Raw genomic sequence first — 24,846 nt, 5'->3', positions numbered from 1 at the left:
CGATAGAAACATTATTGCTGGGGCCCTAAGTTAAAAAAAAAATGTTTTATCGTGTTTTACTTGGCTTGTTATAATTAGAATGTATACAATTGTGGTGGGGGTATAGTCTGAAATCTGATGTTTTAATTGGGAGTTGTATCGCATTTCCACATCGGATAGGCCCGGGGAAGATCCATGGCTCTGCTATTGCGTTCGCTCGTGTCCAGTGCCTGAAGGAAAGGATTCCAGCTCTGAGGCCCGGCATTGCACTCCTTCCCAGTCACCTTAAGAGAAATACTGATACATTGCCAGGCGTGGACACCTTTCCAACTGAACACCACGCTCAGTTGCTTATGTGCCTTGAATTTGTGGGCGGTGAAGACGGCGGGGCCAATGAGCAATACAAGACAACGATATGCTTTGAAAGGCCAACCTTGGACCATAACATAAATCAGCAAGAAATCGCCCTCAAAGTGACCCCAACTGTTGAACCCATAACCCCATTCAATGCAACGTGCCCCAATCTAACTCCACATACACATTGGCCTACTGGCTAGGGGCACCCCACCCACCTGCACAGTGCTCGTTCTCATCCAATGAGAGGGTCTATGGCCTGTTGCGTGACCTCCATCCCATTGCCTAACCGGTTGACTTCTGTACTCTATAGGCTCCATAGATACATCCCTACCTTTGGCCCGCGGCAGCAGTCGGCAGGGATACGTGCACCTACTCTGACATTGAGGCGCCCCACTATGCTTCTTCCCCTCATTGTGCGTCCCTTTGATTATCCATATACAAGTCCATCTCCAATGCATTTCCACAGGTTCCCAACTGGGATTTGACTTGTATGCTCCTGCCCATTATGGACGATCTCCATACTCATCTGCACTCTGTGTGGCCCCCGGATAGCACCTCTCCCTGTTGTCCCTCTGAGCACATACTATGCTCCTAGCCAAGACTACCCCACCTGGCGCCACCCCCCACTCATACTCGACAGAACGGGGTACCTAAACCGTACAATAAGCCAACATACCGACGCAACCTGACTGCTTGCTTATGTATCACACCTGGGATCCAGTTGTGTGCCCATTTCTGTCCATCAACTTCACGTCCGTTTACTGGAGCCCAAAAAAAAAAACTAATCGGGATATAAGCACTCGACCAACACCTTATAGCGAAACCGATACCGACTTAGCCCTGAAAACGAGATTTGGATCATTTGTACCGACGCACCATACTCGACCAAGCACACCCATCGCATTCACTGTGCTACACTATTATTTGACCACCAACATAACCAACACCCTATGCAGAGTCAGTCGCAGTGCCACACAGGTAGATGACGACAAACTCATAAGTACCTCTGGGAAGGGCCTATATGGCGTCTTGTGCAAATAAACAAAAGGCCATCCTAGCCAATTCCCTGTTCTACCCATCTGCTGAGACTAACGAAGCCTACAAGCACCCAGTCAGGCAAGTTACTGTGTTCATGGATAATAAAGGGAAACTCTCCCTAGCTAAGATACAGGCACCCTTCAAACGTTCTGGGGCATCATCATAAACATTGTGCCCTTTCTCTCCCCACGCACCGCCAAACCAATCTGGCTGTGTTTATTTGCCTTACCAATGAGGAGACTTGAACCTGCAACCTTGCCACTGAAAACCACATGCCCACCTATGAGCTACTAGGCCCTCCATGCGAAAGCACAGGCTACGATGTAAATGGTTTATGAAAATATCCTAGAAAACCGTGCACTAAATCTGCTGACACTAAATCATCACGAAACCCTTGTGCCGCTCACTACTGCTGTTTGCCCATGAAGAAAGCCCAGTACATGAAAGAAAATAAGCCACGACTATTGCTATACACTCACCATGGGGTTCGCCCATAATGGGACACGTATTACTCTTTTTTTGGGAAGGGTGCCTTTGAAGGGCCTTGCCATAAGTACTCTTCCTTGGCTAGCATAAATGAAACGCAGTTCACCACCAAATTATACTTTTAGACCATACACCCACGCGGCTCAAGTCGAGGGTATACAAAGGTGGATGGAGTCCACCCACTTTTTTCAGAAGGCACCTTGATATGCAAATTTCTGGTGATCCCACATTCAATTGGTATGTTAATGAGTCCCCTCTACTGTATTTTTAGGAATTGACCCATGCGCTGACAGGGGTAGCCATCAAAGTATACCGGATTCTTTAAAGGACAGTGCAAAAGTGGTTTTCACTTTTCATCAAAAATGAATCATTTACAGACAGTAGTACACTTTAAGCCAATACACTGCCATTGGCAACGGTCGTTATATAGGAGAAAATTACTGTAGCTAAGCGAAGAAGTGGTTCATGCAAAAGCCATCAACTCTTTATTGAGCAAGTCTGTGCCATGTTACTGCACAGCGATTTGTGATTCTACAGATTTTTCTGTATGGTCAAAAGTCATATGCCTACCCAAACGCACGTACGAGCAAGCAGACCCTGGCACTCACTAGACTTGGCCCGAGTAACCCTCCCCCATGTGATGGCTGGAAAGACTGGCTGCTCCGCAGCCACCACAGTGACATTTTTTTTAAAAAGCACTCCCCATTGCCGATAAAGCAAACCTCCATGGCTGTGTATATTTTTGCTGGCTGGGCTCCTGCAGAGCTTGATAGCCAGAAATGTGTTTGAGCAAGACACTTTATCACCAAGTTACGTGCACCACTCCTGATCTACTTTCACAGCCATAACTCCCAGATGCCACACCTTACCGTTGCACAAGCTACACCTCGGCCCACGACACCACTCAACCGCCAGTAAACCCACAAGTGACATTGCCAACACTGCACGCCTTAGAAACGTAGTGAAGATTGCTTCTCTGCAGCTCCACTGGTCTCAGACCATCGCAAAAGAGAGTTCCATCCTTCCGCCGCCGAGTGGCGGTGCACGAAAAATGGCGTTGTCACTCACTCGACGCGGAGCAACCCTTTCCTCTTACTAAATTGTGCCACTCATTCTTTGGACCCGCTGCTCGTCTCGGTGCCAGGGCTGCTATTGTGAGGGTGTTAAGAAAGGGAATGAAAGTGCACGTGTCTGGTTCAAGCAGTAGGGGGTGTTAGAGGGTATGGCTCCACGTACACTCTCCTGGCTGACAGTGTTGGAAATGGAAAAAAAAGTAGCAGGGTTCCCACAAGGGGTGGGGTGCCGTTTGTAGGTGGGGCAGTGTTCCGAGGGGGCGGAGCTGTCAGGTGAAATGTTTAAAAATAATGCAATTGTATGCTGCTTCTTTCCGAACTCGTCTCTTACTGTACATCAATTCCATTTCCATGGCAGTGCACCCAAAATACTGTTGGTAATACAATGATTTTTTGTACGTTAAGGGATCCATAAACACTATCTACAGTAGAAGGGTACCAGAGTAGCTCAGCAAGTTGAGAGACCTTTGCTGAGATGTTAAATATTAAAACGGGTTGTTAATCATATGACTTTTTGCAATTCCTTATAAATAGTGCTATAAAATGTGTTTGGCCAGGGGATGGGCTGGGCTAGTCGCTTGTAATATTAAAGGCGGAGGTGGGGTATTTGTGCCCTGTAGGGAAAATCTAAAGTTGGCACCCATGAGCCGACTAATTAATTTCCTAATTACTGCTGTCAGCACAACAGAAGCATTTATTTGTGATTAAGCAGTTTGACAAGCATATAACATAATAATAATTTAGTATTTATATAGCCATACAAACCCTCAGGTATCTGAGGCTTGCTCATTATTACCCATGGTGTGTGGTGCTCATTTATCAACTTGTGAAGGATGAAAGGATGAGTTTGGCGCTGCTGGGATTCGAACCTGCATCAGCAGGCTCTGCACAGATGTCAAAGCGAGCGCTCTACTAGCTGTGCTATCGGACCGGCTTTATAAATATTATAAACATCTTTATAAATATGACCTGTGATAAAACACAAAGGGAGATGGACAAAAATGACATGGTATTTGTGTGGTAGTCTGACAAAAAAAGGAACGCATTTCAAACAAAACTAGTGAATGCAAGTTGAAGCAGCAATTTTGAGTTTGTAAGTGACTTTGTTTTTATTTTCTATGAAAGTGTAAGATGCACATTTGAAAAACAATAGTGTGTGCAGCATGTAGAAAGCCTGCTTTTAACACTGATGGTCACCACCTTGGTGATAGCCATGGCCCATTGATTCCCTAGATGTCCCTTTGAGGCCAGAAGAAAGAAAACAGTCTAGGCAAATAGAGCCTGCAAACGCACTAATGACGACTGGGAAAGGAGCACAGAGCAGATTAGATCACCAAGCCCCCAGCTTTCTTCTGCGAAGCTGGGGGCTCAGTAAAGCATTGTCAGGGCTGAGGCAGGCCAGGTCCGAGATCCGGGTAGACATCTGATGCCAGATCTCGGACCCGGCAAGACCCGGCCCATTGACCAGTGTGTGGTAAGCTAAGCCTCCTTCATAGAACAGGAGCACCAGAAGGTAAGTAGTTTACGTGTAGGTTTATTTCTCTAGTATATAAGTAGAGCAAGCACTGGGACATCCATCCAGGCCAGCACATTAAGTCCAACTGACACCAGTAGAACCCAGCACTCCAAACATCCATCAACACTCCACTCAGAACTTTAGTGACATCACCACACCATCATAACAACACACATAGCCATAATTGGGCCCCAGCACAGATTATGACACAGTGCTGCTGGTCGACCTATTCATTAGTTCCCTTGCACTTTAAGATTCTGAATGTGTGCCAAGAGACATACGTGGCGTGTTAACAATGGAAAAGAGAGGAGCTAGGCAGCTCCGAGGAGTGAAACCCATTCTGCATTAAGAGGCTGGACTTTGAATTCAACCTCTCTGCTTACACATGGTGTGGGCATAGGCTGGTACAGTTTGGGCCTCTGTGGTCATGCAATGGTCACAGTGTGTGTGAAAGAAATTGGCACTTTTTTAGCTAATAAAATAAAAATTGCAGATGGCGTCTAGGAGCTGTTTACAGTTCTAAGGTACACTCCGGTTAACGCAATGACTAGAGTGTCTATTAACGCTTCCGGACATCAAGGAGCTGTATGTGCAACATTTCAAAATTCTCTGATGGTGTTCTATTGAAACTTAATAATAATATGGAAGGAAAATCTGACTTTAAGGCTTTGCCAGATGGCGGGAAAAGGTTCAGAATAGCAAGAAAGTATGTGTTGAATCGGAAGGGCAGCGGCCCGCTTTAAGGGGTTACTTTTACAATAGGTGGAGAAAGTCAGGCGGTCCCATTTGGATACGAGTTTTTCCTGTGTCAATCCGATGAGCGCGAAAGCTGGGTGTAACTGGTTTTCCCACGCTTTTCACCTCATTAGGAGGCGAGGATCAGGGGTAGAAGTTATATAAAATGAGACGGCCGGAAAGAGGACACAGGACCTCTAAATGGTCCAATATGAAAGTGGCCGGAAAGAGGAGCCGGGACCTCTCAATGGTTAGATGTCAAGGTGGCCAAAACGGGGAGCCGGGATCTCTCAATGGTCCAATATGAAAGTGGCCGGAAAGAAGAGCTGGGACCTCTCAATGGTCAGATGTCAAGGTGGCCGGAAAGAGGAGCCGGGACCTCTCAATGGTCAGATCTCAAGGTGACCGGAAAGAGGAGCCGGGACCTCTCAATGGTCAGATGTCAAGGTGGCCGGAAAGAGGAGCCGGGACCTCTCAATGGTCAGATGTCAAGGTGACTGGAAAGAGGAGCCGGGACCTCTCAATGGTCAGATGTCAAGGTGACTGGAAAGAGGAGCCGGGACCTCTCAATGGACAGATCTCAAGGTGGCCGGAAAGAGGAGCCGGGACCTCTCAATGGACAGATCTCAAGGTGGCCGGAAAGAGGAGCCGGGACCTCTCAATGGTCAGATATCAAGGTGCTTTATGTGCCAATGTCTGTCCGTATTTGGTACCAGAAAAACGCTCAAGATGAAGTAAATTTTGTCTGTGTGTGTCTCCACAAATGTTTGTCTCCCCCTGCGGTAATATGTTTATTTAAATGTAAAGTAAGGTCTCATTACTGCGACATGGCATTAAAGTAGGCGGTACAAATATACCAAATACCCATGTTTGTGCACCGTAGTATTTCATGTATGCAGCGTATGGGTCTGTCTCGGAGGCGCAGAAAGAGAGGGCAAGGAGGGTGGGTAAGAGAAAGAGAGGGGGTGGCGGCGAAGCCCACGCAAGAAAGAGAGTGGCACAGTGTGTGAGAGAGAAAGAGACGGCGAGCTATTGGTGTGTACACCAGGGCCTGAATACCATTGACCTTGTACAATGCCGGACAATCGCCCCATTCTGCAAGAGTGTGAATTTCTCACCAGGCGGCGCAAACTCTGTTCCCAGGCATTACGTGAAGAGGATGTTAATTGCCAAGCTATTCTTGGCAAGGCTCCTTTTGCTCCTTCGGATGCTGTTCCCAGCCCACGACTGTTCGCAAAACTATCTGGCATTGCATGGGCTTCTCTTGCAAACACTGCTGTGTGCAGTTGGTGTTTCTTTAAGAGCGTAGGCGGCGTTTCCACTGGCTGGTCGTAGGAGGATCTGTTGGCCAATGAGCTGAAATGCTGGGACTAGATCTGGTCGTTCTCTCTTGCATGCCCCCTCCCCTGAAGCAGTGAGTCACCCCCTCCCCCCTCGCAGGCAGGGAGCTACTGAGGCGATGCATACTTTCTGGTGGCCCTTAGCGCTCTGAAGAAGGGGGAGCGTGTTCGGATCTTGCACTTTGCCACCTGTTTGCTATGGTCTCTACTGAGGGCGGCTCCACTTCTGAGGAGATGGCGCCCCGAAGCTCCCTGCAGGCTTGGAGGTGGCAGGCGCTGTGTTTCCTCTGTCTCTGGGGATGGGGCTCGGGCCAGCTTCGCTTCTCGGTGCTGGAAGAGGCAGAGCCGGGGACAGTGGTAGGGAACGTGGCTCGGGACCTGGGGCTGGACGCTGCCGCGCTCTCTGAGCGCAGGCTCAGGCTGAGCACCGAGAGCAACAGGCAGCATTTTGCACTTGATGTGGGCAGCGCCAACATAGTGGTGAGCGAGAAGATCGACAGGGAGCGCCTCTGTGGGTCCAGCCCGAGCTGCGTGCTGTCCGGGGAGGTGGTGATCGAGCTCCCCCTGGAACTCTACCGCCTGGAGGTGGAAATCCTGGACGTGAATGACAATACTCCCCACTTCCCCACCGCGGGCCGGGCCGTGCGGATCTACGAGTCGGCAGCCCCGGGCTCGAGGTTCCCCCTGGAGAGCGCACAGGACCCCGACGCGGGGAGCAACGCTGTGAGCGGGTACTCGCTCACCGCAAACCCGCACTTCTCGCTGAACGTCAAGAGGCTGACGGAGGGCAAGCTCTTCCCCGAGCTGGTGCTCGAGAAGGCTCTGGACCGGGAAAGCCACGAGGAGCACCAGCTGCTCCTCACAGCCTTCGACGGAGGCAGCCCGGCCAGGTCCGGGACAGCCAGCATCACTGTCCTGGTGCTGGACATCAATGACAACGCGCCCCTCTTCGACCAGCCCGCGTATAAAGTGCAGCTGCGGGAGGACGCGCCGGCAGGCACGGTGCTGGTGCAGCTGAACGCCACGGACTCGGACGGGGGGCTCAATGGGGAGCTCGAGTACTCGTACGAGGAGCACACGTCCGACCCAGTGCGCCGCCTCTTCCTCCTGGAGCCGCACACGGGCCTCATCCGCCTGGAGGGTGCGCTGGACTTCGAGGAGTCGGACGTCTACGAGATGCACGTGAGAGCGCGAGACCGAGGCGTCCCGGAAATGGACGGGCGCTGTGTGGTCCACGTGGACGTGGAGGATGTCAACGACAACGCCCCCGAGCTGCTGCTGACTTCCCTGGCCGCCTCCGTGCCCGAGAACACCCCCGTGGGCACAGCCGTGGGGGTCTTCCGAGTGAGGGACAGGGATTCTGGGAAAAATGGACAGGTGCATCTGGAAATAACCCCCCCTTCCTTTAAAATCAAATCACTGGGCAATCACTACTCGCTGGTGACAGGTGAGGCCCTGGACCGGGAGAGCCTTTCCCAATACACCATTGAGCTGCTCGTGACAGACCTGGGCGTCCCGCCCCTGCGCACCCAGAAAACCATTGTCCTGAATATTTCCGATGTCAATGACAACCCGCCACGGTTCGCCCATCGCTCCATCACGGCCCACATCAAGGAGAACAACGAGCCGGGCGCCCTGCTCTGCACCGTGACCGCCTCGGACCCGGACCAGGGGGAGAACTCACGGATCACCTACTCCATAGCAGAGCGTCACATCGAGGGCTCCCCGGCCTCGTCCTACATTTACATCAGCTCCAACAACGGCAACATCTTCGCCCAACGCTCCTTCGACTACGAGCTCCTCCAGATCGTGCAGATCACGGTGGTGGCAGAAGACGCCGGCTCTCCAAAGCTGAGCTCCAATGTGACTGTGGTCCTCTATATCCTGGACCAGAACGACAATGCCCCCGTGGTGTTGTACCCCAAGCCTTCCAGCGAGCTCACAGTGGACCAAGCCATCCGCCAGGCCTTCCCGGTGGGCTACCTGGTCAGCAAGGTCACGGCGGTAGATGCAGACTCTGGCCACAATGCCTGGCTCTCCTATAGCCTTCTGCAGTGCACAGACCCCTCCTTATTTCGGATATCGCCATACTCTGGGGAGCTGAGGGCTGCCAGGGGCTTTCAGGAGAGGGACAACCTGACACAGAGGCTCCTGATCATGGTCAAGGATAATGGCGAACCACCACTGTCCACAACTGTCACCCTGCTCCTGTCCCTGGAAGACCACATCCGAGAAGAAAGCCCCAAGTCCGGCGATTTCCAGAAAAATCCCAAACACAAATCCGACATGACCCTATACTTGATCATCTCGCTGGTGGCCGTCAGCATACTTGCGCTGGTGACCTTCATTGCTTTGTCGGCAAAGTGCGTTTTTAAGAACCATGTAACCTCGCCGTGCTGCTGCCCCGAGAAACCTAAATCCCGGGAGCTGGCCAAGCAGCATCACCCCACCCTTACGCTGAACCCTGATGGGACCCTGCGGTTTGTGGACATGGGCTCGAGATTAGGGGACCCCCAGGATCATTGCTACGGGACCTACCTGCCTCCGGAGTCGGACAAAAGTGAGTTCACCTTTATGCGACCTCTGAACTTTCCCGAACTCCGAGACTTAGTCAATGACACAGATTCGTTTGTCTCTGATGTAAATGGGATAAACGAACCCAGCCAGGTGAGATCGTAGTCTGTCCTTGTTGTCTCACAGTTAGAGGTGCTAGTCTGCTGGTTCACGTTTGGAGTGTCTCTCTTTGGTCATTACATGTTTTATTGGACCAGCCACAGATTCGATGGTTGTATAGAGGTAATCTCGGAGGGGTGTGTGGATTTTCACATCAGTACAAGATAGCCAAATGGTGCAAGTCCATACATGTGTCATGTTTTAGCACGTATTGTCATTGTGTTCTGCACTCTTTTATACTCCTATTTTAGAAGGACCACCGAATGTTATCCCTTTGTTGTCTGTCCAACACCGCCTTAATCCCGTGTTTTTTTAGCAGTGCACACTCCTTCGTGCTGCACCTGTCACACCTAGGCAGTTGCCAGTTGTTAATCGGAGAGCAAATGCGCGTCCCATGCGCCATTAGGCCCTGAATGTCTCGGTGTGGGGCCTGCCTTTGGGCCCGATAACTTGCTGGAGGAGGCGTGGCAGAGATGGGCACCCTTTCATTGTGGTGCGCACGGCAGAGCGTCCTCCCATGCTGTGTTCGCACTGCCCGAAGTCACTTTCTAATGCTCGTTTCTGATATATTTCGTTTGAAAATCACCTGAATGTGATTTCCACACTATTGTGTATATACGTGTTTCATGGATGAGGGTTTGCACTCAGTATAGACATTCGAAATGTGTGAAGACTATGGTGGTCTGGGTGGCCTTCGGGGAGCAACTTGGGGTGCATCTGCTTTCAGGGGTCCACGCTACATGATGGGGCAGTGTTTGAATACTTTTCATAGTTTATTTGGTTGTTATTAATGGCAGTAGAACGAGATTTGTCAAAGTGGCAAGTGAATCGGGAAAGGTGACCTGGAAAGTAACCTCTCAAACGAACTTGTATGCTCTTCCAGCACGTCATTGAACTCGCGCAAACGCCTTACCTTCGATTGCGTCATCATACATGTCAAAAAGGCTCTGCTATTGGACAAGACGAGATTGGGGTTAGGAAGGCTCTTCGGTAACTGAATTGCCCCTCCTTGTTGGGAGCAGTGCGTAAACGCTCGCTGGCTTGCCGTCACACTGTGACGTGTGTGACTGCAGGGCCACCATGGCATCATCACGCAGTGGGTCACGGCGACACTGCCCGTGCTGCGCTGCCGCGAGGGCCCAGGATTCCTGTCCTCAAGGAGGTGAATGAGTGCTTCTTCAGTGTCAGCAACACAAACGATTGAAAGCCATTTTAAAAAATCAGACCACAAAACCTTTTTGTTGATAAACCAGTGTCTGTTCTTTGGAGGTGGGCGGCGGGGAAGGTGAATTATATGAAACGTTTCCGGGCTTCACATTTGGCCAAATCGCCAAAGACGAAGCGTACTGTTGTTTGTTTACGTGAGAGCGAGAACGCGTGTGTGAGAGAGATATTTTTGAAAAATGGGCTGGTGACACAGGCAACATGTGAATACGACGAGTGAACCGGCGCTGCCCACTGCACTGTAGCTGCTGCCCCTTAAACTGTAACTGGGACAGGCAACATGTTGCATTTTTCAAAGTACACACTGAAGTAAGGTGAACTGGTGTGTGTTGCTGAGCCCTCCTGGATGTTCTTCAGTGCGCTTTGCCCCGAGTCGACCCCAGCAGAACATCCCCGCTGCCTGGATGTGCTTGGTGGGTGCAGGTGAAGGTTCTTTCTGGTGAGTTGATGTACGTCTCTTGCCGGACTCTGGGCAGTTTGACAGTTCGACTTTTGAATGCCCATTCATTCCCAGGGTCGTTTTCTGGTGAGTTGCCTTGGGGACGTGAACACCCGTTTCACAGCTGATTCCGCAACCCGGCTGATTCCCAGGCACGTGGCTTGCTATTGGTAGTACAGCTGCAGAGCGGCGCTCTAATCAGACCATCCAGGATTTTGCGGCATGAAACGGCAAATTTTGTGGAATTAAATGGCAAATTTTGCGGCACAAACCTTTATTTATTGCAGCATTTTTGCGGGACATTTTTTTTTAACTGGAGAGTGTAAGATTGCCACATTGCAGGAAATAGGCAGAGTGCAAGGCTACAAGAGAGCAAGGGTATCATTATTATATATCTTTTGTATTAATTTAATAGGAAGAGTCCCAGATGTCTCTGGCTTGGCAGAACAGTGTTTGATTTGGCTACATTTTTGGTTTAATGTGCATGCCTATTTAATAGTATTAACTAAATTGATCATTATCAGTTGTAATGCTGTAAATATTCCCCTTCTATGTTCTCCAATCCCCCAAACACCCACACACCTCTCTCACCAACACACATCACACATCTCACCAACTCCCCATCACAACTTGAATTCCTGAACCTCTCACTCTGTCATACAAATACTCACGTGCTATGTCACACTGTCAAGTCAACAATTTGCACTGCCCATCCCCTGCCACACTCCAAACATTACTCCCAACTCACACCTTACACTCAATTCCTCCTGCAATATACAGTCCTTCATTCTTTTGTGCTGCTTCTGCGTCTTGCATCCTTTCTCCCATTCTATCGCACTCTTCTTCATCCTTTTTCCCAATCTGCAGCTCACTGCCTCTTTCCGGCCAACCGCTTCCTCTCTGCTATCTGGCTCACTGACCACACACTCCCTCTACTTTCTGTACCTCCGATCGCTCTCAGATTTCAGGCCCACCGCATCACTGCTTCCTCTGCTCTCTTGTGCACTGCTTCCTCCTCTGACCCACTGCTCTCCCTCTGCTTTCTTGCCTATCACTTCACATCTCACCCATCACTCTCCCTCTCTCCTTTCCCTCTCATAGTGTAACCATTTTTTAAAAAAAATGTAAATGTAGATTTTGACCCAGATCCTCAAAAAATGGGGCATTTAAAAATAGAGCCGAGGATATGCTATTTTTAAACAACCCATTTTTGGAAATGAGCAGGACACCTTATTCTCAAAGGTGACCGGCGCATTTCCACAGGCTTGAGCTGTAGCGCAAATTGTGTGCTGGCCAGCTGCCTTGAATGGTGTTCTGGGTTGTTTCACCGAAGTGTAATTATTTGCAGTGGAATTGGCCGTAGTCCATTTCGACGCAAATTGATTTGCACTTCACCCAAACAACCCAAAATGTACCTTTCACCACCACCCTCTCCCCTACTTAACTGCTTGGTCACTGCCGCTTCCCCTGCAACCCTGCGTTGTCAGATCCGTCCCATTAACGCGGGTCGGTTCCGACTTCGCAGGGTCCCTTTTTCGTTATTTTCTTTTTTTTCTGTCCCTGCCTCCAATTTTGAGGAAGTGGGGAACACCTCTGCAGCCCCTAACCCAAATAATACTGAACTTGGGGAGCGGGTGACACCCCTGCAACACATGTTCGGTATTTATAAAAATCGATCGAATAGTACTGGACAAAATAGGTAAAATTGTACCATTCTATCGATTTTTGTCATCAAAATGGGTAGTACCTTCAATAGAATCGCTCTCCCGACAGTGTTCTGCAAGCTCCCAGTGCCTTTCACAGGGACAGGCCCTTCAGGGGCCTGCCACTGTAAAATGCGAGCCAAAAAATGCATTTTTATCCTGTTTGAGGAACAGAAATGCAAGCGACACAGCAGTGGTTCATACCTTAAAAGAAATGCATGATAGGGTCAGGAAAGACCCTGTCATGCAGTGGCACCCCCACATCCCGTGCGTGTAGGGTTGCCTACAATTTCTGCACATTTAAAAGTGCATCTTGCTTGGAAATGAGTAATGTGATTTTAAACTGGCAGAAACGCCACTTTATTTGATCAAGGAGGTGAAAAAGGCCATCTGAATGGGCGCACATATAAAATGGCCCATTCATGTGTGCCTTGTGGATTGGGCTGCTCTTTTTTGGGTGCAAGTGATGAGATGTGTTGGCACATTTCATTTCTTGCAGAAAAAAAGTTGATAACCTGGCACCCTGAGTAATTTTATTTTGAAACAGTAATTTTAGCAGATTCATTATTTACATTTTTTTGTTTGTTTTTTTAAAGGTGCTGTTTTTGAACAAAATGGCCATTTCCGCAACATTTTGTGCAAAACGGCTGTTTTCGTGGCATTTTGTGGGATCGCAAAATCGCTATAAACTGGAGGGTCTGTCTAATTGGTAGTAAACATTAGACTCGGATCCTAGTCTGGCCCGTGGAATCCCACTGTGTCTGGTTTTCACGAACCCACAAGAGGTAGCCCGTTAGTATTCGCCGTGCTTCCTTAAGGTTTCTAGCTACTCTTAGCTTCCACACACGTGTGCACGTCACAATTACCGTTGATTGGTGTACATTGGTTTGAAAGAGTGTTTACTGCCCTCACGGACAGTGGAATGACGCTTGGCTGTGCTTGTATCTGAGGACTGTGTAACGATGTGGCAAAGTACACAACACACCTGAACCAGCAGTTAAGATTATATGGGTTTATTGGTAAGATACTTCATAGGAAACGCCGACACGTCCCTTCAGCCTAGCAAGCACCTTCCAACTGTCCCACATGGAACGCTGGTTCAGATAACAACACTGACACTGAAACTCCACAGTGACCTCCCAGCACACAAGCACTCCATACTGACATCACCACATTCAGAGAGCCAGTGATGTCACCCAACCCAAGCTTACATTATAACAGACTGCCATCTCCGAATCAAAGTTGTGGTGCAGCGTCAAAGTGACGCTCTGAGACGTTAATTAAACAATGTCTTTTCCAGCTATTATTACAGCGCTTAGACGCGGATGGAAGCCGGTGCGAAGCGCTCAACAAATAGGGTGACCAGATTTTGAAAATAAATAAAAACGGGACAGGCTCCTGACAGAAGTAGGGCTACAGCGTCAGCTGTCAAACTAGTCCTACTTCTATGTGGGCGGCCTGTCCCGTGTCATGTTTATCGACTGAGGACAGCGCCCGGGGTCCCGAGAATATTTTAAGTTTTAAAAACCGGTCTGGGATTTGTGGATCGAGTGGATACCATCCCGGTTTTTGGCCAAACCAATGGAAAAAATATGACATCGGGCCAAAAACCAGGATGGTATCCACCCGATCCACAAATCCCGGGACATGGTTTTTAAACTTTAAAAAGTAATGGGACCCGCAAAGGAGGTGCAAATACCCAGACAGTCCCGGCAAAACCAGGACATCTGGTCACCCTATCAACAAACCCCGATCTTCTTGTTCTCCGTCGTCCGACTACTTGCAAGTAACGCGGCTGCCGCGCCACTGCACGGTACAATTCCACTGGGAAGCCGAACATTGGTGCAGTGGAATTAAACTAGTGTGATCTTGGGCAGAACTTTACATTTCCGTATGTCCTTCACTCTCACTACTAAGGAGAAGAAATGGCTCCTGCATACACAGACTTTGCCTTTCTATATTTTAATTAAAAACGGCTCCTGTCGTGTATTGCCCAGATGACACAAAGTCATCCTCACGCCCGTGCCATGATGACGTGTAAGAAACACCGGTCCTCGATGCAGGGTCGGACTGGAACAAGAAATAGGTCCGGACAACCAAAAAAAGTGGCCACCCCTCGCCTAAAAAAAGTGGCCCTCACACCATCATCCGTGAATCATGTCAATTCATGACAACTCACACCTGGATAAATTGCCCTTTGCAATAGGGTGGCCAACTTTTCAAAATGGCTTCGCAGGACACTTTACGCGCGGAGGACTCCTGTACTGACATACTATCATAGATGGGGCTTCCTGTGCTGGCATACAATCATAGATGGGGCCTCCTGTATTGGACACAATATTATAGATGGGGCATCCTGTACTGGCATACTACCATAGATGGGGCTTCCTGTACTGGCATACTATAATTAATTAATAAATCATAGATGTGGCCTCCTGTACTGGCAGACTATCATAAATGGGGTCTCCTGTACTAGACACAATGTTATAGATGGGGACTCATGTACTATAAACTATCAAAGATGGGTCACCCTGTAATAGGCACAGTATAGATGAGGCCTCCTGCATTGGCACAACCTCCTGTACTGACTTAATATCATAGATGAGGACTCCCGCACTTGCACACCATCAAAGCTGATGCCTCCTGTACTGACATACTATCATAGATGGGGCCTCCTGTACTGACATAGTATCATAGATGGGGCCTCTTGTACTGGACACAATATTACAGATGAGGCCTCCGGTACTGGCATAATATCATAGACGAGGCCCAAGCACTGGCCACAGTGCTCCAGATAAAATGTCTAGACCAGGGCAGACATAATACAGAGAAGGGGGGACACAGTTCCACATGAGGCCCCCAAGTCTATCCTATTTAGGGCCAATACTATGAATGCTGCAGCCAATAGCCATGCTGCTGATAGTAATGCTAATAGCAACATGGTCAGTCTTAATACTCCTATTGACGATGATAATAGTAACACAGTCATGAACCTCACTATGACTTATCATTATTTGTAAACGCTCTCTTAGTCCCATGAAAAGTGTGATTATCACTCTGATCGCTAGGAGGACTGAAAAGTATGATTATCACTCTGATCACTATGAGTACTAGTAGCAATGGTGTCCATAATGATAACAATCTGGTAGACTTCTACTACCATAAACAACACCTATAATGGCAATACTAATTATAACGTTACTGGTGGAGAGATTATTATTATTATTATTATTATTATTATTATTATTAATAATGTTAATAATAATAATAAATGATCTTTGCCATGAGCGGCACACAGCTCACTCACTCACTTGGATGTGATGAAGGCATCACTGCCCAGGGATATGTCCACTCCCTCTGTCCAATTAGCGGAGCGAATGCCCAATGATATCAATGCCAGAGGAGTCTGTCTGGAAAAGATCTTGTACTTTTCAGAAATGGCAAACACAACTTTTGAGATCTGGGAAGCAACTTTCTTGTGTGACCAGTGAAGTGCAGGGTGCAGAACACACAGTACATTCAGGGTGCAGGGTTCCAGACCTTTATATCAGCGCACTACGCGGACATCTGAAAGGGGCGGCAGCAGCGACTGCACCACTGCCCGCTTATTTGGAGATAAGAAGCCTTTTAAAGAAATGAGAAACCTAATGGGAGGGCGAGGTAGAGTGGGAAGGCAGGGGATTTGTTAAACCTCTGAACTCAGGGATTTCTTGTAAACGTTGCTTGCCGAGTACAGTACGCTCCCATTCCCTGTGAATTCTGAAGAAAGCAATAAACCAAATGCTGGAGGTAGCGGGGCTTTATCAACCTAGTGCAAAGAGAAGATAACATGGGCAGAGCCAGTAGGTTCAGCTGTCGCATTTCAAGTAAAGCCTCAAATGCCCCAACAATGTGGCTATGCCCGAGAACTGCAAAATCTCACAGGATTTGCAGTGTGCACGTAGAGGGGCGGAGCCAGAAGAGCACTCATGGGGGCAATGAGCTGCTCTGCCCCACTACTCCATGCCGTTGCGGGTGCTTTTTTAGTCTATTTTATTTTATTTTTTTTCTCGCTTGCTCTCGCTCAAACAGGGCCAGCCATGGCCAGGAACCGCCCCTAGGGACTCACGAAAATAAAAATGATTTTGGCCCGGCCACGGGCCGAATGGCCGATGGGCCAATCCGACCCTGCCTCGATGTCAGTCCTAACACGGAGACAGTGAACCCCCCACCCCCTGATGGGCTCAGAGCTGGACACTTTAAAACTCGAGCTTGGTTTTACAACACAGTGTGGGTGTGCAGTGGCATGTACTCCGGGAGTGCAGGTGGTGTCGGGGTATGCACATGTTCCACAACAGGCCTACAGTAAATGTTTCCTCATTTCTGCTTTGCTCGTCCTACCGTTGGGCTTGCTTGCCCTCTCGTAATGTGTTCAAGGCTTGGCGGTAACTTAGTGGCTGAGGGTGTCTTGTTTCTGGTTCAGATGCCGAGCCATAGGCCCTGTGGAGTACTACCAATGCATTTTCTTATGGACGTGCATGCCCACCAGCCAGACTACCCAGCTCTGCTGAGGAACACACCTAGAAGTGCCTGGAGAAGGCATTGTTTGTTTGTTTGTTTGTTTGTTTATTAATTTGTAATGCGTGCCAGACCCAGAGGTAACCGGGCGCAGCAGAAAGAATATACAAAGCTTACAATGTTGCAATAATCTAGAATTTACAATGTTACGAAATTTACAATGTTACAGAAATATACAGTTTATAAGTAGAAGCGAATAGTTAAAGAAGAATAGTATACAAGGGCAATGGGTTTACAAACCTTGTTAAAGTTATATACATTAGTTGATAGCTTTCTAAAAATATATATATATACAATCCAGTTAGGCTTAAGATACAGAGGTATCTGGTAGGGTGACTACAAATTGTTACAATTGATGTGTTTGATGAAGTTCCTTCTGAAGTGTGAGAAGGGTTGGTTTGCTCTCAAGTTATGTGGCAGAGCATTCCACAGTTTGGCAGCTATCACAGGGAAGCTGGTGCCGCCGATTTTGGCAAGTTTGAAACTTGGTACTACCAGGCAATTGCAATTGGCAGTTCTTATCGGTCTGCTAGATATTTCTCTCTTTATTTTATTTGTCAAGTAGCTAGGAGCAGCATTATTGAGAGCTTTGTATGTCAGGGAGATCATTTTTAGATGGATTTTGTTATCCGTAGAGAGTAATTTATGTTGGCGTCTAATAGGAGAAATATGCTCCCTTTTATTTATGCCAAGTGCAGCTCTTAGAGCATTATTTTGTAGAATTTGTAGCCGTTGGGTAATGGCTTTGTTGGCGCCACTGTAAACGGCATTGCAGTAGTCGAGTCGGGAAAGTATTAAGGCTCTCGCCAGGATTGTACAGCTGTCGTTGGATAGGAAGGGCTTACCTGCTCTTAATTTACAGGTATAGGCTGTAGTTGATGCTAAGGAGTTAACCTGTTTAGTAAAAGACATGGTAGAATCAAGGTAAAAGCCAAGCGTCTTTACTTCCCTAGAGACCTTAATGACATTGGCGTCTATGCTGCTGCCATCCCATTTCCGTAGCCTTCAAAGGCACAAATTTCCGTGTCAATTTCTGTGCCCTAGTTCCCGCAAATACTGAATGCTGACCTTAAGGTGGCGGGCTACTTTGTATGTTGTGACTCGTTGAGCTATTACATGACACATGCCTGCAGAGAGGTGTAATTAAGATTAGCCAAATGTAGCTAGCACCACGTGCAACTCATTGTAAATAACCGCCCTCCCTAGGATTGCTCGGCCTTCCTCGCAGCCCCCTGTGACGCGGCCGCTGAAGTCCTCACCTTTCCGAATATGCCGCCTGCCTTTGCTTTCATGTCTTCTAGGACTCTCTGAGCACCTGTTGGTAACAGGTTAGTTCAACATTTGCTAACATAAGCCAAAACAAATACTGCTGGGCTAAGCAATGCTTGTTTCACAACAGAGGTTAGCATGGAAGGGGCCTGGCCGGTTTCGCGGGTTTGGCCCGACGGAGGAGCACAATGACTGGGAATTGCCCCATAAAAGGGGGCTAAGAGTACAAAGGAGCACAGTTCTATGCCCATTCTGGGATTTTGTGTCATTGTGTTCCTGAAGTAAGGGCCACCTGCCGTCGACCTGCCAACACCGTAGTGCTTTTCCATCCCACCCACCCTGAATGTCAGAATTGATGGACAGCTGCTGTCGGTCACGGTGGGGGAGGGGTGTGAAGGCGGGATCAGGAGGCACTTTGCATAAAGAAGAGTCTGCCTCCTCGGACCCCCCATCCACTGCACAGTGAAGGGCATGGTGGTTAGGGGAAAGGGCCTCACCAGCATGCACCAAGAAACACTTTTGTACAGGCGCGTTATAAATGACTTATCATATCCTGCACTGCCCTGAAGGACAGAGGGCATGGGCCACCTACCTGTCGGTGTTAGATTTATTGTGGGTGTTTTTTTTTTTAAGTCAAATTTTTTTCTTATGTGTAATTATTTTTGCTTATGATGTGTTGTAATGATACAAATGTGTCCGGAGTGGCATCCAAAAGAGGTGTCAAGTGTGTTTCTTATGTCCTGGCATGTCCCCCCCCTGCAGAGCCCATTGCGATCGGATGTGGGTGGCTGTTCTGCACACCCCCACATGATGTATTCTCCTTCACCCCCCACTTCAGCTCTCGTGGAACCAGAAGCTGTCTCGAAAGCCGAGCACTGTTGTAACTGTCCATGCCGAGGAGAGAGGTGAGCTAGACTATATTTAGAGCATATTCATAACTGCCCCCTTGCCCTGCTTTTTATCATTTCAAAGTTATTTCAGTGACCGCTTTGGTTAGGGGTGGGGGCCCTGAACATTGATCTTGCTTGGACACGCCAAGTATTGCATTTTCTTTCTCTCTGGAGCTGGGGCTCTGGGTAGATGCAGTACTCGCTGAAGTAGGGGACCGACATGGGGACTTTCATGGGAATCGTGATTTTGAGTCTGGGGCTGGGCGCTGCAGCTGTGCCTGAGCACAAGCTTGGGCCAAGATCGTAGTGAGCACTATGTTTAAGTGAATCCAAGAGGCAGGGTTGTGTGTCTGAATGAGAAGATAGAGAGAACGCGCTTCTGTGGAGCCGGCTCACCAGTGCTTTCAGAGGGACGTAGCAGTCGAGGGGGGCTCTGGAATAGGGCAGGGCCCAAATGGCTCTGGTCGTGGTTTAAAGGGGTGGCATGTGGCTTAGAAGAGGGCCATCCTCCATAAGCAAAGAAAACATCATGAGGTCCTGCAAACATGGATTTTGTGTCATGTGGTCCTGTCTGCATACTGTAAGCGAAACTCCATTTGGTTCAGTTTCTAAATAAATCATTAATTCAACGAGTAAATCGCCTTAATCAGTAAATAAATTACCAAGGCCCAGTGTGCCTTATATCTTTAAGTGCTCATGTACGGTGTCGGGTCCCCCTCAGTTTGCCTGTCGGGTGATCTGTCGTTATTAATCCCCTACAAGGAAGGGCTAATGTTATGCACATATTCCTTATAGAGGCACCAATCTTCCCAGACTAAAGGCTGTGTTACGTCATAAGTACTTTTGTGGCCAATGACAGAGCTCAAGGAGTTAACTTATCCTTGACATGTTTTACCCTGCTTTCAGCTCTTTGGTGGGGGCAGGGAATATGCCTGTGGAAGGTTAAGGTGTGGGGTCATGTTTTGCACCCTTCAAGGAAGCATCTCCATTATAATCTGTGCCCCACACAGCTGCGTCACAGAGCCCACAAGCATGTCCAACCAGCCCTGAAATCGCTCATGAGAGCACCTTTGTGAAAGGAGAGGAGGACAAATAGTACCAATGTAAGCTACTTGGTGCTTTGAATAAAATCAAAGAGCATTTTGGGAACATAAGAACAATAACATGATTTAATCTGACCTATCTGTCGCAGTGACTGAAGACGAGACGGCAACTCTTCAGAGCACACTACATGCCTGCTTATCTTATTTATGATAACACCCTAACAATAAATTGATGGCAATCTACCAGTCATATATGCTCATTTGGCGAGAGTTAGTGCTTGGGAGTCAGGTGCTGGTTGTCCTTCTTTAGAAGGCAGGTGGCTTCCCTGAGTCTGTTTAGTTCACTGCATGTTAACCACTACGTCTCAACCTCAAGTCACCAGGGCACGTTTGCAGGCTTTTTATGTTGAAATTGCACCAGGTGCTTACTCTTGGTGAACTGAAGGAATGTGGCAGCACCCTGGCTTGGGGACTGTTTTTGGAGGTTTCCTGTCCTCTTCCCAGCCCCCTTAAAGCCCAGTTGCTCTCAATGTGTGTTGCTCATAGAAGTTGCTGTTGAACACGCCCTGGAACTGTTTCACTTTGAGGCTGAGGTCTGGGCATACACAAAAATGCCACCAGTTTCCTGAAATATGGGTATGTCAGACAGCCACATGTGCCCATTCTCAGTGCAGTTTTCATCAAGCAATAAGCGATTCGGTTAAGCTATCTACAGGATCATTGATTTTCAACAGTTGCTGGGTGTGTTATAATGTTTGTCTACACTACCCATGCAGAGTAGGGGTACTTTTTGTTAGTTTTAGATAAAAGCCATGCTACCTCTTTGTAATGTTTTTACTTTCGAGGGCTATTGTGTTCTTTAATGGTACAATTGGGGATAGCCTCGAGTATGGTGCAGGCAACTGCCTTGGGTACTTCCATTATGGGTTTTATTGGAAATGATTACTTTCTTCCCAGAGATTTTTGTTCATTCCGTGTGTTTACTCTCCTACAGAACTTACTATTTAAAATATATCTATCGGCATGCTTCTATGCACAGAACTTTAAAATATTGGCCACCTTTCTTTCTTATCTTTTCCCTGTACCATCATCCTTCACGCCTCTAGACATTTTAAAGGCCACCTCTATTTTCACTTCTCTTTGCTTGTAGAGAGAAAGGAAGCCCCGCTCTTCCTTATACACATGTGTAAAAAATATTGGGTGGATTATGACACTTGTAAGAATTTAATTAGGCCTCCTTAGTGTGAAGGCATCATGGAGTAAACAAAAACAGATTGAAATGTGTTCTCAAAGATTTTATTTAACTTAAAATGCAGGATGGAGTAAGGCCTAACTTGCGTATGCTAAGGTGGCATTTCACTACCTAATGAAATCTAAGGATAGTCTGGGTCAGCAAATCCAAATCAAATGTCTCTCTGTGTCCAAAACAAATACTTGCCCTCACCACTAACTGTATACATTGTGTAGTGATGTCACCATCAAAATAAATAGTGTTCAAAAGAAAGTTCAGAGCTTCTTCCAGCCCTTGAATTATGATCCGCTTCCACTTGCCCAAGTTCAAAACAGTTCACAACATATTGGGGTTCTCTTCCCCAAGAGTTCAAAACATTCCAGCTTTCAAAAATAACACAGTTCCTTGGGACACTTCCCAACTCTTTGATATCAATATTTTTTACCGGATCACTTAGGTAGTTCTGTTTCTTGACTTCAAATTCACATATAAGGCTGTTGAAAAACACAAGATTCTTTATGCATACTTTCACTGTCTTTCTGCTTGTAGGGCACTCGGTCTAGGCGCAGTTGTCGGACCACACAGTCCACCCATTACAGGTCACGCAACCAATACCCCTTCCTGATTGTTTCCATTAACAATTAGCCACTGTTTCCATTTGATACTCCCACCGACTCATCAGCCCCAGGCTCAAACGTGCCAAAGCAGGTGGTGCTAGCTTCCCCTTCATTGTTACCAGACAATGGCATACCCTACCTCTTACCCTCAGAAATGAACCTTTCCACACGGCATTCCGCAAAGCCCTCAAACCGTGGCTGTTACGCTAACCTCTGCACCCCCCTCTTTCCCTACTCCGAGCACATTCTATGTAGTGTGTACACTTGTCTTGCCATGGCCCTACCACTGTAACTACGTAACCTTACTCTGTACTTGCCATTATAACTATGCTTGTACCACTGTAACAATTCCCATTGTTTGTACCACTGTAACTAAGCAATTTACCTACCTCTGTAACAGTGCCACAGTGCCCAAAGGCTGTTTGGCGCTATATAAATAAATAAATACAAATAAAATAAATTGGTTAAACTCTGCAGTTCTAATAGGTCTGGAGGAACCCACTGACTGGTTTCGGAGAAAGGTAAGGGGGTGGGGGGGCTGTGTGAGAGATGCACTTGTGAGTGATGGCGAGGGTTTTGAATTGAATGTGCTCTTTGATGGGGAGCCAGTGGGCTTTGCGTCTAGCTGCAGAGATGTGTTCTCTTTTGGGTACGTTGAGGGCAGCTCGAAGTGCGTTCTTTTGGATAACTTGTTTCCTTATGTTTTTTACGGAAGTGTCAGCAAAGAGGACGTTGCAATAGTCCAGTTTTGAGCCTATTATTGCCCTGGCGATAGTGAGGCAGTTCTAAAAATGGTCTGGCTGCGTTTATCAACTTAGAGTAATAAGCCGCTGAGGAAGCGATGGCGCTGACTTGACGTGACATGAATAGGATGGCATCAAGGTAGACTCCTAAGGTCTTTACCGAGGAAGAGACAGGGATCTGAATGTTGTCGCTTGTGAAGGAGGTGTATTGTCTGGTAAATTTAAAAAAAACATTTTTTTAGGGTTTCATGTGGACCTACTAGGAGGATTTCCGTCTTTTCTCCATTGAGGCAGAGACTGGTGGCCGCCATGGAGTAGATTGCATTGATGGCCTTAGTGTCAGTTTCATGTTTACAAGAGAGTGGGAGGAGGATTTGGGTGTCATCAGCATAGTTGGTGTATGATCTGCCAATGGAGTCTAGGATGTCAAATAAATGCTTAGTGAAAAGGTTGTAGAGAGTGGGAGAGATACAGTAGCCCTGTGGGATTCTGCAGTGGATGGTGGCTGGGGCTACGCGGGCCTGGTCTGAGAACACTCTCATGGCTCTACCTTCTAGGAAAGTGGTGATCCACGCTGTAGCTTTGGGAGAGAAGTGGGCTGCAGAGGTAAGGTGACAACACAGGGTCTTATGTCTACTAGGTCAAATGTAGCTGATGGGTCCAGGAGGAGGAGTAAAGCAGGCTTGCCTACACCCTTGATTTCGTCTATTTGTTTTTTTTTAGGTCAAGCAGAGCAGATTCTGTGCCGTGACCAGAGCACCTTGCATATAGATTTGTAAATTCCCCATGTATGTATATCAGTGTGCTTGCATGTTTAAAAATAGAGTGTCCTTTTACAGTGGTTTCTTCATAACAAATCTCCTTTCTCGCATGCTCATTGTGAAGGTCCTCGTCACCCAGGTACCAGGTGCCTTGTGACACAACATGCCCAGTTTGTATTTATTTTTAATAGGTGATTTCCACATTTTATCTTGCTGCGCCCGTTCAAATCCTAACTATATCAACTTGAACACAAAGTAACACTTAATGTAACACCTATCCCATTCTCCTTAACTACTCTGGATACATATAAAATTGCAACATTGCGCCACTTTTGCAGCTCCTTCAGTCACAAATATGGTGCATGCAACGTGAACCCCTCTCCCTTTGCTGACCTTAGAGGTCTTGCCAAAAAGAGGCTTATTTAATCTGAAAGCATGCATAGATTATTTTGCACAAGAACTGCCATCTCCTGACATCCCACTTGAAGCTCCATCTATTTGGAGTGCTTTCAGAACTGTTTAGCTTGCAGGGGTTTGTCTGTAAAGAAGACTACTCTGATGAGGAGCGCTGTTGCATGTTGTTTGGAAACCCTCGTGTTTCTTTTAGTGACTGAGGAGCTTGTCTCTTAGCCGACTATTGTTTAAAGCATGGTCAACCACATTGGCTGCTGTCCTGGTGTCAAATGAATCCATGATGCCGGGACACTCCCCAGTAAGTGAGGATTTGCACTGCAGAGCATCTAAAAGCCTATCAGTCGAAAAATGATGGCAGGCTAGACTTCCTGATCAACCACCTCGTTCCTGGAAGTGAAGGCATGGGTTTCAAGGGGTAAAGATTTTACCAGGTGCATGTTAAACACCCTACCTCGGATGTAACTAGAGCTACTGATGTCACTGAATGGTTCCCTTGCACACACTGGAAGTTGACACCTGTCATTTAGGAGACATATGGACAATATTTTTTTTAAAAAGGACACATCATAATTGTATAGGTACGCTTCTCTGGAAAGTGCCTTGCCATGGTATCATGTTTCTGTTGAGATTAATTTCTGATTGACTAGCTTTTTCTATGAGCTAATCTCCTCACTATAAAAACATCAATTTAAAGTTCTGAGTTGGTCAAAGCTAATGGGCCCTTTGTCAACAACAAACTGTGTGTGTTAAGTTTTCCA

At 47.6% G+C, this 24,846-nt stretch overlaps 1 protein-coding gene across 47 annotated transcripts in view; it reads left to right on the top strand.

The window, feature by feature from the left end:
* Nucleotides 1–24,846, top strand: part of LOC138582666 (protocadherin gamma-C3-like) — a 1,158,828-nt gene that overhangs the window by 1,012,936 nt on the left and 121,046 nt on the right. The window contains exon 1 of one of the 47 annotated variants that reach the window (XM_069654139.1): nt 6,527–9,191. The exons of the other annotated variants lie outside the window; for them this stretch is intronic. Coding sequence (XP_069510240.1) covers nt 6,723–9,191 — 2,469 coding nt within the window. The 5' untranslated portion in view covers nt 6,527–6,722. Of the gene's footprint in view, nt 1–6,526; nt 9,192–24,846 lie in introns of those variants that run through there. 47 annotated transcript variants of the gene reach the window in all.

This window comes from Ambystoma mexicanum, chromosome 3q (assembly GCF_040938575.1).
Source record: "Ambystoma mexicanum isolate Mex_15411 chromosome 3q, UKY_AmexF1_1, whole genome shotgun sequence".
NCBI classification, from domain to species: domain Eukaryota; kingdom Metazoa; phylum Chordata; class Amphibia; order Caudata; family Ambystomatidae; genus Ambystoma; species Ambystoma mexicanum.
Note: the sequence above shows the minus strand (reverse complement) of the source record. Positions and strands in the feature narration are given on the sequence as shown.